This window comes from Alosa sapidissima, chromosome 8, assembly GCF_018492685.1.
Source record: "Alosa sapidissima isolate fAloSap1 chromosome 8, fAloSap1.pri, whole genome shotgun sequence".
Classification (NCBI taxonomy): Eukaryota; Metazoa; Chordata; class Actinopteri; order Clupeiformes; family Clupeidae; genus Alosa; species Alosa sapidissima.
Genome location: NC_055964.1, coordinates 2,653,914 through 2,669,119, shown reverse-complemented (window position 1 = coordinate 2,669,119; position 15,206 = coordinate 2,653,914). Strand labels below are relative to the sequence as shown.

General features: G+C 40.3%; 1 protein-coding gene across 2 annotated transcripts in view; it reads right to left on the bottom strand.

Annotated features, from left to right (window-relative positions):
- usp30 (ubiquitin specific peptidase 30) overlaps positions 1-14,847 on the bottom strand; it is a 35,086-nt gene extending 20,239 nt beyond the window's left edge. Inside the window, exons 1-2 of one of the 2 annotated variants that reach the window (XM_042101415.1) lie at positions 14,321-14,847; positions 10,989-11,098 (exon numbers count right to left, since the gene is read on the bottom strand). In XM_042101415.1, the coding sequence (XP_041957349.1) occupies positions 10,989-11,091 (103 nt within the window). In that variant the 5' untranslated portion in view covers positions 11,092-11,098; positions 14,321-14,847. Of the gene's footprint in view, positions 1-10,988; positions 11,099-14,315 lie in introns of both variants that reach the window. The other variant, XM_042101414.1, reaches the window with a different exon arrangement.
- Between the last annotated feature and the right edge of the window lie 359 nt (positions 14,848-15,206).

Sequence of the window (15,206 nt, the reverse complement as noted above, 5' to 3'; positions counted from 1 at the left end):
GGCGTGAAATAGGCGAATCCGTTGAACGCGAGGCGGCTATCAAATGAAAGCACGAGGTTGTAGGTCCTTTGTACTACCACAACAGTGCCTGTGAAACTTTGGTTCTGCTTACAAGACAAATAATGTTTTAACGATCTCTTCCACGACCACCCAGTAGGCCATAAAACAAATTAAACTAGGATTTGGATGAATATATTGACTGTTGGTGTTTCTGGTGAGGATTTGAGATTGCATTGAGTAGTTTAACCCTTAAAGGTGTAGGTTTTTGAACATTCTAAGTTCCGCAACAATTGAAGGTTCTAAAATTCTATGTTGAATTCAATGAACCCAGATATTCTTTAGAACGTTCATTTCCCAACATTCCCGTCACACCAGTGTGACGGTACTCCTTTAAGGGTTAAATAAAACAGGATTTCGAAATGGCTTGCATAGTTTGTTTAGGCTATTAATGTGTTGTATACTGTTAAGTACATGCCTAAAATTGTGGTCCATTTGTGGAAAAACACTTAAGATACGTTAAAACGAACTGAGTATGAGCTGGTAACTGACATTTTAAACAAAAACGCCCCCACACAACTGAACGAGGGGAGGCAGCGCGACCCCATGCGTATGACGTGTCGTGCAAGTGGATCGGTACCGTTAGGCTACTGGGTCAATTTGGGAGCTTGCATGCTACGACTCCTTCCTTGAAATGCCTTGAAAAGGCTGTCGTTTGCACAATTTCACAAATAATCACCGGTACCGAAACAAACCTGTCAACTTTTCCCGGGTTTATCGCGTATTTTAACTTTTTCCTCGCTGTCTTAGGAGGAGCTGCAGGGCCGTCGCAAGGGGGTGCGATGCCCTGTGCGAACTTGACAGATGCAAGGCCCTTTTCACTTATGTGCATGAAATCATGCGATAGCTTACTTTACACACAGCCAAGGCTACCGTCGGTGTATTTTAATAGTAGCCTAGTCTAATAAGCTACACCAGCTTGTCTTTAAGAGGGGAAATAACATAACATTAGCTGAGTCACATATTTGGCCATATGGTGTTTATCATAGGCTACATCACGAAACCAAATAGTGTAACAAAGGCGAACACTTTAACAGGGGGAATTAATTGGGCATGAATCATTGTGCTGAACGGTATTTGTCAATGAGCAGAAACACACACGACATTCAAACTATTGATAAGATGTACTGGTCTGTATCTATAGGCTAACATTGGACAAATAAATGACACTGACTCGCCATATCCTGACTCAGGAAAAAAACATTTTCTTGCTTTGCCGCAAACTCAGCAATGAAATCATAGGCCAGTTTGCAGGTAGCCTAATGTCTTTTTCATAGAAGGGATGCAGTCTCTCCGGTGACATGGAGGTGCGCAAATAGTTTTTAATAGCCTGTTCAACTTCGAAAAGCTTCGTTCACCCGATGCCAGTCACTGATCGCAATTTCAAAGTTCGGGAAGCTTCATGAGTTTTAAGTGCAGTGGCCCCTATCTGCCCCCTTTGGAATTATATCTCGAGCCTATTATAAGGTCCAGTGCGTTATGTCCTGGGATTCGGACGTGCTCAAAAAGAAAAGAAAAAACACTTTTTCATAGATGGTTATGAGGAGCAATATGAGAGAGAAATTTGATGATCATTGATCGTTGTTTTGGGATGTTAAGCCTTTTCCATAAGCGTCAGTGAAGGAGATTGAAGAATGACCATTTTTTTATACGAAAATATTTCTTAACTTCAAAAACTCAGTGTCTAAAACTCAGTGTCATTCAGACTCAACCCTCTTGTTGCTTTGATATCTTTTTCGTTGTCGTTTGAACGTCGACAAGCAGGCATATTGCGGTTGCAATTTAAGTGAAATTTTTACAGTAGGCCTACAACATGCTGTTAGGCTGGGCTACTGTCAATGTACTTGTACAGGTAAATGTTTAACAATTGCTGGTGTACAGGCTATAATCAATTAGCTAAATCATTTGTCCAGCTGTTTGTGCTACATTCAAACGCAAAAGGTGCTTTGATATCTTTTTCGTTTGAACGTCGGCAAGCAGGCATGCTGAGGTTGCAATGAATGAGGATAATTGGTTTTATCTGCGGATTTATTTTTTGCATTATTTTGAATATGACTCGCTCCAGTCTCAACAGCACATACTTTTTCCACACGCATCTAACGCACATATCCCCTCTCGCTTTCTCTCTCTCCATCCCTGCGCACGGTGCTTTCTTAAAGGAGCTGCACCATTTTACAACAATTGCATCTACATTTTCATATTAGAATGTTTTGTCAAGTGTAAGCTTAAACTACCGTGATCAATTTAAGTTCCCGTGCCCCTGCTGCGTCATGGAAGCAGTAAGTCAAGTCGCATCAAAAATAGTAGTGGCAGAACTCCCAAGTGACACCTTGTGGTTGTTTGTGCCAACTGCAGTTTGTGCCATTTCTGCTGAGAAAATGGGGTGCGTGATTCATGAAGGAACCCGTCCACACTTAACTGGGACCCACTGTAGTTGATTCAGGACCGTATTCTAATCAATGTTTCTCCCAAGAACGGAGTAAACTCGGTAAACCAAATCACCAACATTTTGGGTATGGCAGTTTTACGCTACTGTCCACTTTCGTATATCCAGGTTGGCAAGTAGCGTTAACCTTTAAACGTCACAGTATGAAAACAATCAAAACCGCATCTAAATGCCAAAGCTTTTAGCAATAAACCTGAAAGAATAATTAAATCTTATAACTTTATAACTGGACTCTCTGATCATAATCTGATACTAACGGCTAGAAAAGTAAATGGAAAGAAAGGCTCCGTTTCTGCACAGAGCATGGATTATATGAAGATACCAAAGAATAAAATGGAAGATTTTAAAAATGATGTGCAGAATATAAAATGGGATGAATTAATGAAATCAGATAATCTGGACTTTACTAGCCAGTATTTTGTGGATAAACTGCATAAACTTATTAAAGAATTTTCAAAAATGTCTAGAAATAAAAACAAAAGGGCTTCCCTTCCATGGATGAAAGTATACTTCAAATGATGAAAGAACGAGATCAGATCCTAAAAGCATCACTGAAGTCTAAATTGACAACTGACAGGCTTAAATTTACATCAATAAGGAATAAGGTGACAAAAGAATTTAGAAAAGCCAAGGCAAATTACTTCCTTGAGATAATAGTAAATAATAAGTGAAACTCTAAAATGACATGGCAGCAAATAAAGAAACTATCTGGACAAAACAATGCTAGAAAACAGATCGAACTGAGAATTAATGGCGCACAACAAATGAGGCAATGGATGTAGCTGAAGAATTAAATCATTATTTTGTAGATTCGGTAGCTACTATTGCCTACAGTTTTTCCTTGCACCAGCAATATGATATCAAGGAACTAATACCAGGACCCATTTTTAATTTTGAAAGAGTCTCTGAAGCGCAAGTATTAAAAGTGATTGATTAACTCAAACCTAAATCTTCAAAAGATGTTTATGAAATGGACTATGCTATGATTAGGGAGCGTGCAGGTTCATTGATTAAACCAATCACGCATATTGTAAATATTTCTCTGACTCAGGGTCGAGGGAGCTTCTCCCAATATTGGAAGCCTGCAGTTGTTGTTCCTATTTTTAAGAATGATGACCCGCAGTTAGTTTCAAATTATAGACCAATAAGTATTCTCCCTGTTATGTCCAAAGTCATAGAAAAGTTAGTGGCGGACCAACTAATTCTTCATCTAAATTCTAGCCAACTCCTACATCCGATGCAACATGGATTTAGGGCACACCACTCAACAGAAACGGCAATTGTTTATTTTATTGAAAGAGTTAAGTCTTTAATAGACAGAGGGGGTGTGGTTGGGGCGATATTTTTGGATTTACGAAAAGCTTTTGATACAGTTAATCATAATATTCTTCAGTCAAAATTTGTTCAGTTTAATTTTTCTCAGTATACATCTAACTGGTTTAAATCATACCTTACTAACCGCTCTCAATGTGTTAAAATACAAAATACAAGATCCTCCTTTAAAGATCTTGTAACAGGGGTACCCCAAGGCTCAATTTTGGGTCCAATTCTTTTCAGTCAATATAAATGACCTTCCATCTGTGTGCCAAGGCAGTGAGATCCTTATGCAGATGATACTGTCATTTTTATTAAAGGTAAAAATCATTCTGAGCTTGCAGTACAGCAGTTATGATTAATGTTTCAAATTGGTTGAATAATTGTCATTTAGAACTCAACACTTCTAAAACTGTAGCCATGTTCTTTGCTAAAACAAAAAAATCTTATACAGAGCCTGATGTTTTCATTTCAGGGCAGAGAATTCAAATTGTAAATGAATATAAATATTTAGGCATTATTTTGGACAGTAACCTGACTTTCAAGCAGCATGTTAAAAAGGTGAGTAGAATCACAAATTTTAGACATCTTAGAAATCATATGTCAACAGAGGCTGCAAAAATGTACATGTTCTCTCTTATAATGTCACATATTAATTACTGTGTACCAACATAGGCCACTGCAAACTCCATGACATTAAAGCCAATAATATCTTTATATAAACAAGCTGTCAAGATTTTAGATAAAAAACCAAGATCTTTTCATCACTGTCCAATACTTAACAAATATAGGCTTCTAAGTTGGAACAATCTTGTTATGTTTAAAAATTGTTTTGTATAAAAATCCGACACAGCTTAGCTCCACTACCACTCTGCAGCCTACTGCAATTTAGATCATCTGTAACCAGTGCTACTAAAGGGGCTGCTAGAGGTGATTGTGCAGTGCCTTACAAGAAATCAACTTTTGGGTCAATCAGTTTTCACTTATAAAGCAGCTGGTGAGTGGAATACAATCCCACAAAACATAAGAGAGTCCAGTTCTTATAGTTAATTAAAATTAAAATTAAAGAAATGGCTGATAGACAACCAAGTCTGTCAGCATTAGTGTATGAGATTAGAAGAGTATGATTGTTGGAGTGTGTGTGTGTGTGTGGGGGGGGTATTTTTATATATATTGTAATTGTTTTATTTTGGTTTTGTTTGCTTTTTTGCTGTAATTTATTCTTTTAATTAATAGGTAATTTTGCTATGCTCCTTCTGGCAGGGGGACTACCAATGGAAAGTAGCCTTTTGGCTATAATTGGGTGCATTTACATTTTCTTTGTAAAATATCAATTAGTGTACACTGTCCCTCTATAACAAATAAAGTTAATAATAATAATAATAATAATAATAATTATAATAATCAGCAACATAATCCTTCAAAGCGCAAGCCCTTGTTGCTGGCCGCCACAAATACCAACAATGGACCTTTCTGGTCTGTCAATAAAGAAATAATCTAAAAACCAATCAAATTGTCCAATTTTCCTGAAGCTCCTCCTTTTGTCCCACAAACAAACAGTGGCTGTGGTGGTGAGTGTAGATATCAGTCGCAGGTGGGCAATATCACTAAATAATCACATAAAACAGATCACCAAAACTTAATTTTACCATTTAAGGAACATTTCAAAGATAAGGAAGTCCTTATCCTTACCGATTGAGAATAAGCGCTCTATAAGTAGTTGCTAGGTTACGGGGACGCTGGCGAGACATGCCGCTCCGTCTGGCATCATGTTTTTGTTTGTTTTTATGTAATGTTCGTAATTTTATGTAATGTTCTGTTTATTTTTTTGTATTTTTTGTCTAGTTAATTGTATTCTCTCTTTATTTGCGTTATTTTTGGGTAGTTTTTGTGTTATTCTTAGTCCTTTATTTGCTGACAAGTCTGTTGATGCTGTGACGTTAAGTTAACTTAACATTAAAGTCCATTGGCCTAAGGACCTAGCCATGGCTAACGTTGGCGTTGGCTTTTGTCCTGGGCCTCTGGTGTACTCCCTCCGTGAACGGTGCTGCGCTTCGGAAAGGGATTTCTCCGCTGCCGCGACCACTGGATTGACCTGTGAGCTGCCATGCTCTGCTGCCTGGAGTCTGGATTGAGTAGGCTAATGTTAACATTAGAAGGAAGTTTGAAGAACTCTGACGACAGCGATCTCACTGAACAACAAAGTCGCTGTCAATGTTCACCGAGTTGCTGATCTGTAGGATCACCTACGACTTCAGACTGTTCATTGCTTAAAGTGCTCTCCAGACTGCCAGGAAAACGTTAAATCCTCCGGGTTGGACTCAGCTGTGTGCCTTCATCATTGCCCTTGGACTATTCAGCCGGTTAACTAGATGCAACCAACTGGACTAAGTTAACATGAGTTTTCTTTTTAAAATGTCTTATTTATTTTATTATTTGTTTTTGTTTGTTTGTTTGTTATCCGTCTTGAATGTTTCACATGTTGTATGTTTCACGTGTGACGGGTACGCTGGCGATTACGCCGCTCTATTAGGCATTTTTGTTATTTGTTTGTTTGGGTCTTGTGTGTGAAGCACTTTTGTTGCACTTTGTGCATAGAAAAAAATGCTCTTCATGTTTGTCTGTAAGCACTTTGTGCTCAATGCTTGAATTATGCTATATAAATAAATATTATTATTATTATTATTATTATAAGTGAAATTAAATTGAAAAATTGAAATTATTTAGCTAAGCTTACAACCTACAGCAGAGTAAGTTAAGCAAAGGATTAATGGAATCTGAAGTGGCCATTTTATTTGCTGATTGGCGCTGGAAAATCAACTGTTAACACTCAAATAAAGCATGCTATTAAGGTAAAAAGACTTATTATGACCGCCGCGCAGCGAAGCGGCGGTCATATAGGTTTAGTCAGATTTTTTTTTCTTCTCTTTTTCGCATCTCCAAATTTCCGTCAAGGATTCCCGGGACACTGTAAGACCGGGGTACACGAAACTTGTAGCCCCACATGGATAGCATGGAACCATCGTTTTTCGTTTTTTGATCTGTAGCCCCCCCGCTGGACTGGACCCCCCGAAAGGAGGGTAGGGCAGACACAGTTTTCTGTGAATATCTCAAGAACCGTAGGGTTTAGGAGGACCATTTTTTTTTCGTATGTTGATCTCAAGGGGCCATGTCAACCCATTCCATAACCATTCATTTCATGTATAGCGCCACCTAGTTAAACACAAAAAAGTAAAAATGAGGTGTTGCAATCGCAGGTGTCTGTGACCCAACATAGTCAAAACTGCACGAAATTGGAAGTGTAGGATCATTATGACACCCTCTGAATGCACGCCAAGTTTCATGGAATTCCGTTCATGGGGGGCCACACAATAAATTAATTTATGTTACTATACACCAACTGGCCTATAGGTGGCCGGAGACAGTTTTCTGTGAATATCTCGAGAACCGTAGGGCCTAGGAGGTCCACCTTTTTTTTGTATGTTGGTCTTAAGGGGACATGTCAACCTATCCCATTACCACTTTTCATGTATAGCGCCACCTAGTTAAAAATTAAAAAGCAAAAAATTAGGTGTTTTCATCGGAATATCTCTGGCTGACATGGTCAAAACTGCACGAAATTGAAAATGTAGGATCATTATGACACCCTCCGAATGCATGCCAAGTTTCGTGGACTTTTGTTCATGGGGGGCCTTACAATAAAATAATTTATGTGTACATTTAGTGACCGTACACCAACAAGGATTCCCGGGACACTGAAAGACCGGGGTACACGAAACTTGGTGGGCATGTAACCCCACATGGATAGCATGGAACCATCGTTTTTCATTTTGATCTGTAGCCCCCCCCCCCCCCCACTGGACTGGACCCCCCGAAAGGAGGGTAGGGCAGACACAGTTTTCTGTGAATATCTTGAGAACCGTAGTCAACCGGGTCATCTTAACCCATTCCATGTGCACACATGTGCATAAACAGATACACACGCACACACATACATTCACAGTAATCCTACGTATGACACACTCACACAGTAGACATATGTACGCATGCATGCACATGCACAAACACAGGCACATACGCAGGCACACACACACAAGCACGCACACACACACACATAAACATAAACATAAACATGTACACGCACACATGCACACAAGAATTTCTCAGAATTATGAACAGGCAAGATGGGGGTAGGGTTGTATAAAATTAATTTTACATCTGAAATCTATGAACTAATCATGTTTTGGTACTTGTTGTCTAGCAGATACCAGTGGGAATTGAGTGTGGATAATGCAATTTAGTGAGACAGTTAGAATCATATAGGCCTTTCAGCGTGATTTATTTTTGTGGAAAAAATGTGCTGGACTGGGCGGCGGTCATATTTTGTACCGCTCTGCGGTACATCTAGTTAGTATTCTGATGCAAGCTTAACCTTAAAATGAACGTTATCATGTTATGTTAACGTTACTGGAATTGCAATACATTTCACTGGTAGCCTGAAGACATGCAGTGTTTCCCATACATTGACTAATCTGTGGCGGGGCGCAACAAAATCAAAACTGGCCGCCACACATTAATGTTCTATGTTGTACTATTTAAATTAAATACAAGATAAAATCTTTTCATTGAGCTGCGCTTTACGCACGCAGCCTTTTCTTGCCCCGCTCTCTCTCGTAACGAGCCCGCTGCCCCTCCTCTGCATTTAACAAAACATTCACGATTGTTGAAGGATTGTTGTTGCCACATAGAAGCATTGCATAGAAGACGGCGGGCTAAATTGCTATTAAATCCGCTTAGCATCGTGAACATGCTGCGCAAATTTGTTCAAAACTGCTGCATTAAAGTTAACTCTGCTAATGTCTTATCACAACATAAGACATTGGGGAGACTAAGTCAAGTTATGCAATCAAGCAGTATCTTAAAGCTAGCGTTAGAATACTGTTTGGATGTTGAGTTTAGCTTACAGCTACAGCTGCTTGTCAATTTCGTTACTCATGCAGGGGTCATTTTATTGACTCTGACACTGAATGTTTTCAAAATCCCGATGTAAATGGTAAAGTGTTTTCCAAGACTCAAAAGTGCTTGTCCCAAGGAGAAGTACGAACCATTATTTTAACTAACTATGTAGAAAAAGTTATGAATTACATCCACACATCAGCAGCCTTTTAACTGTTACAATTGCAAGGGTTCCCTCACGAACGTCTTAAAGTGACAGGCACTCAATTAGACCTATACACTACCAAGACAATCTTAACCACCCCCCCCCCCCCCCCACAAATCGAATCCAATCCTGTGGGAAACACTGACATGGTTCTGATATAAACAGCTATTATATTAGGCAGTTCACGTACAATGAGGTTGTGTAGTCTCGAGATTATATGGTCATAAACTTGTGTAAAATACCATGGCTAACATGCTAATTGTTTCTTGAAATAAACTGCTACACTTCAACAATCACGGTAGCCTACATCATTACCTTTACATTGATGTATAGTATAAGTATATATACTCTTTTGATCCCGTGAGGGAAATTTGGTCACTGCATTTATCCCAATCCGTGAATTAGTGAAACACACTCAACACACAGTGAACACACAGTGAGGTGAAGCACACACTAACCGCGGCACAGTGAGCTGCCTGCGACAACAGCGGCGCTCGGGGAGCAGTGAGGGGTTAAACGTCCCACATACTCGACGCACCCGACCAGTAGCGCGACAATGTGACGTCACAGAAACGCCGTAACCATTTATACTCGCGCGTGGTGGTCGCGACACTAGTTGCAATATTCTCCTGAACAGAGGTGTCGCTGTTGTGAAAAGACTAACGCTAACTACGTTACACAGCTGAAGAAGCTGCAGTAAGAAACACTAGTAGCTACCTAGCTAGCCTCTGTGATGGTACTTCAGACTTTGGTTGCTACTATTCACAACTACCATCATCATTATCATCTAGTTTCCAAGGTGTGTGCACAGGTAGATAGATAGATAGATAGATAGATGGATATATAGATAGATACTTTAGTCATCCCGAGGGAAATTTTAATAATTTAAACAGTTTAGTTAGCTGTCTAGCTAGCTAGCAGCTGGCTGAGTTTGTGTAATTTCCTGAAGTTGAAAGAGATTTTGTTCAGGCCTTAATAGATATCCTTTGTTTGAAAATAAATCGTTTCTATTCTTTCCTCTTAATTCCATGTGTTGCAACTCTCACTGGTAACTTTGTTAACTTATCCAGCAAACTATTAAAAATTCACAACTGTAACAAAACACTGCAACTCTCGCTTGCCCTCGAACTAGTCCATCTTCCTGTTTCCGCCTTGTCGCGCTCGTCTGAAAAAAAAAAATGAGTGGTACGCTACCTCACGCTACCTGGCTTCAATCCTGGCGCGCCAGCAAGATCTACGTCATTTTGACGTCACGTTGTCGCGCTACCGGTCGGGTGCGTAGAGTATGTAGAAGCCCTTAGGTGCCTTGCTCAAGGGCACTTCAGCCGTGCCTACTGGTTGGGGTTCGAACCGGTCACCCTCCGGTTCCAAGTCCGAAGCGCTAACCAGTAGGCCACGGCTGCCCTTAAATCTTGTTTAAACCGGCATAGATGGGTAAACAATAGAAACAGCAAGTTAACATGATGCGGTTTATAGCATGGTTAGGAGGATCAGAATGTGATTTGTGTGGGATAACGTTAGTTGTGGTGTCATGCCTGGCTGCGTTGAGACAAATTCACTTGTTTTTTAGTTCAAAGATTCTAATTGTAAGCTTAAAATCAATGCCCTGCTAGCGGTACACCTTGATATTTATGCAAATAACCATATATAACTGTTAAATACTGGTTCTCTGGTTCTCCCTACATTAAGTTTAACATTACCAATGCAAAAGCCTGTGGGACCTTAACAACAGTAACTAAGTGGGCGGGAAAAAACGCTCAAAAGCGGAAAGGTCCATTAACTACAAGTTCTTCAGTAATTCCTCTTTGTTACTGTGGCCATTTATGATCCATAGATATAATAGATAGAAACATGAGCTTTGTGATCCATTGCACCCCTAATACTAAGCCTAGTCTCTCATAGCCTAATATTATAATTTGGTGTCTACATGAGTACAAAATGTGTAGTCAAACTGTTAACAACTACACCACCTTTGACTCATTTTGCTCCACATAACGGAAATAAGAATACCTTTTCTCATCTTCTTTTTGTCTGAAATAGGTCCCCACAATACATAAACACCAGCTGCCATGGCTGCCACTATTCCACCGATGAGTCCCCAGCTTCTCAACATCTTGGGCCTGAAACACATTACAACATAATCTTGACAAAACTATTAACACAGAAATCTGAAGATAGACAGAGATTTAAATTGTGTTCAAGATATTTCAGATTTCAGATAGATTTACTATAGTATAACCAGAGACTTTCTAATGAGGAGACACGGCACTCAAAAAATCCTCCATAGAAATGCATGGGGTTAGTTTGTAACGTCAATATGGCCGTTGTCTACACATATCCCACCCCTTCCTTGGCAAAACGTCGACATGTGAATACATTAAGCCAATCAAGTGGTGTGATGTGAATACATTGAGCCAATCATATGGTGTGACATCTTCCCAATCATGTGTTGTGAATTCGCTGCTGGAGCAAGATTGGTGTCGTGAAGCCTTTCGCACGCGCATTTCTGCTGAATAGGATGACCGACGACTGCCCAAAAAGCTCTTGGTATGGCCTCAGAGTGGAGGGACTTGCCTAAAAGGACTTTGGTATAACTACCCACCGTTACCACTGTCAGGACCATTTTAAATAACACACTTAGACTTAAAACTCAGCAGGCTTTCAATAGAGAAAGACAGTAGTTTTTCTGGTTTGTTTGCACTGGGAAGTGGGATAATTCCCATTAACGGTGCTCTAACGGTGCAGATCTACTTCTGCGTGTACTGTAGCACTTCTGTTGTCTTTTCAAGCGTCTTTAACGCACCAGCACAGCGAAAAGGTTTATGGGCGGTGCCATTTTGGAAAATCTTGGGAAATCCTAACTCCGCCCACATCCATGTATGGGTAAAGGGGTGGGGCTTTGTGTGAGACTGAGCCGGCCGGTGGACCCGCCTCTTCAGCCAAGCAGCCTCAGCTATCTGTAACGTTAGGCCTACAAGATGGACTGGCACAGACTTAACATAACGTAACATAAATTTGCTGGTAAGTTCATTTATGTTTCTTAATGCCATGTTCAGGCACCTTATTTTGTATCCTGAAAGGTAATATTCGGGTGAACGGTTGAAAAGTTGAGAATGAAGAGTTGAGTTTGCAGCTTCTAGGTAAAATAAACTAATGTTAGCTATCCTTCCCTTGCTTACGGTAAAATAACGTAGAGTAATTTAGCAGCTTAACGTTACAGGTTCACTATCTCACGTAGAGTAACCTAGCAGTTTACAGGTTCAGCAACTCACTACTGACAAAAATGTATCTTTGCCTTTATTTTTTTGTGATTAACGTTACCCATCTCATATGCTCAGTGGCAGCCATTTCATTGTAACCTTAATTTACTTAATTTGTGTCAACGTGTTGGCGTGAATTGATAACAAAATCGTAGTGGGGTATTAGTTGTACATCATTAATTATTTTGATTAAAGCTGCAGTTGGCAAGATTTTTTTGATCAAATTCACTGAAACCGACACAATGCTCCGACAAAACAACATAAATCAGCCCGTTTCAGAAAAAAAAAACGCACTTCTACCTCCACCTAGAGGCTGTTATTTGTTTTGCAAAAATCCACAGCTCCCGGTTCTTCTGGTCCAATCAGAGCAGGGCTGTGTGAGATCTGACTGTCAATCACAGTCTGGTTCAGTCTGGTGCGCACTGACGAGCACAACCTCAATGAGAGGGTGCTCGGTGGTAGTGGGGGAGGGGCATGAGAGTTGTAAACATTAAACATTCTGTCAGACTTGCCAACTATGCGATCTAAACTAACGAGTTAGAAAAAAAAATTCACCCCCCTCAGTTGTCAGGCACTGGGAAACTACCGAAAAGTAAAAAAAAAAAGTCCATGGGACAAGGCTTTAAAAGCATGAATTTACGCTGTGAAAACAGACATTTTAACATGGGAGTCTATGGACATTTGGGTCCAGTCCCAAGTGGATTTTCGATGTATTGCAGTTTTTCAAACTTCCGGTTGGGCTTCATTGTTCAGATTAGAATGTTGGCGCTTGGGCGATGCCCATCTTTAAATTAATCCATTGAACACGATGCGACTATCCAATGACAAGGTTGTAGGTCCCTTGTTGTACGACAACAGTGCCTGTGAAACTTTGGTTCTCAAAACAAATTAATGTTAAACGATCTCTTCCATGACTACCTAGGATTCCATAATACAAACGAAACTAGGATTTGGAGAAAGATCAAGATGAGATCAAGAAACATCAAGATGTAGGGTCTGGGAGGGGCGAGATAAACGGCTGTCTTTCAAATTCCCTCTAGGCGCAATAAGATAGCGCTACAACTCATGGGTTCCATGCGTTGGCTAGTTGTTCAAACTTTTGCCAAATTAAAAAAAAGCTTAACTTGAGTCGCCATTCAAAGACAGCTGTTCAGCACCAGCATCCATCTTCTTTGTTTTCAAGTAGCAGGGAATTCACGCGGAACCGTCGCAACTCTGCCGTTATTATGTTAAACCCATCCACCGACTCTAAAGATGTGATTGGCCTGACCGAAGTTTGGTTTTTCCAGCTCGCAAGCCAACAGAGTTGCTAGACAACCCTGGCTGCAAGTTACATTTGCTGCCGCTAGGGTGCGTCTAGATTTCTAGGCTAGACTGTTGGTGTTTCTGGTGCGGATTTGAGATTGCATTGAGTAATTTAAATAGAACGATTTTGAAACGGCTTGCATTGTTTGTATTGGCTATTAATATTTTCGAATACTGATATGCTACATTCCTAAAATGGTTGTACATTTGTGAGAAACAGAAGACAAGTTAAAAGTAGGCTGGGTGAACCCTGATCTGCCGGCGATTTCTTTTTCCTTCTTTTTCCAATCTTAAAAGATTGAGCTTGGTCTGGTGAAAGCCAGACTAAGTTAAAATAACTGACTAGCTGCAAATTCACATTTTAAGCCCACACACCTCTGAACAAGGGTCACGCCTCAGCCGTGTCGCGAAAGTGGATCTGCACCGTAACACCAGTATAGGATAGAATACAAACATGGGAGGAATATCAGACGATCGAAGGTAGCGTAAGAAAATGCATGGCATGAGGTCGTCGCGGTCAATGCATGAAACTCGAGACCCCTGATAGCAGCCTATTATAGCCCACTCAGTTTCTACCTAACTTGTTGTGTTGGCCCCAGTCTGAAATCCCATGCTAGATTGCTAGCTTCCTGGTGATGGAGGAATTTTCATTATGATCGGCTACTTGCAGGACAGGCTAGATCTAATGATATCGTGAAAATACTAGTCTAAACTCAAAATATGATATAGTAAATAAACAAAGAAAAATAACCGGTGTTGTAATCAATCTTACTTGACTTGTCTTGCTTAACGGCTACCTCCTGGAACAAGGGTGTAAGTAGTTCAGGGAGCACTTGGACAGCGCGGTCTGTCGCATTTCACTCAGACGTTACAGACGCTTATTCTCAAAAATGCTCTGGAGCGATCTTGTGACATTGTCAGTAACATACTGATTGTTAAGTGATTTATTACGATGTCAGAACAGTTCCTACTAACCGATAAAGAGCACATGCACTTTCGTAAATAGTCTTTCAAGTGCCAAAATGTCAATAAGACGCTGTCGCAATGCCCTAGCCTAGCCTAGACCCTATGCCTAGACCACACCAGTCTGTATACGGAAATTCTCTAATGCAGCGTTCCAAGCTGTTACCAGTTTCTTAGTTCCGATTTTAAAGTTGGGCATTTACTTAAGGTCACGAGCAGGAACTACGGCCGAGTGCTGTTCTGTATTTTGTTTTCTATAAGGACGTGGTGCAATGTCGATCAACCAGTTTGACTAAAATGGGATTTAGTCGGAAATTCCGATTTCTGAGTTTTGTGGAACACTGAAAGCTGCGTGTAGCCCACGACAATAACGGCAGTTTGAATATGGCCGCCGTTCTTCGTTTTCAAAATAAAAGTTGATAGTTATTACTTGTTACTCTGGTTCTACCCAGAATCATATATCAAATAGAGAGTTGTAACAATCCACAGGCCTACAGAAAAAATATAGACAGGCCTACATAGAGTTTATTCGTCATTCTTATGGTTCACATAAGAATGAACTCACAGCAGACAAAAGACGTGGTGGAGGAGTTTGTGTTTACACATATGATGCTTGGTGCCGAGATGCTACGGTAGTACACAGACACTGCTCTCCACTGGCGGAGTTTATGATAATTAAGTGCCGACCCTTCTACCTCCC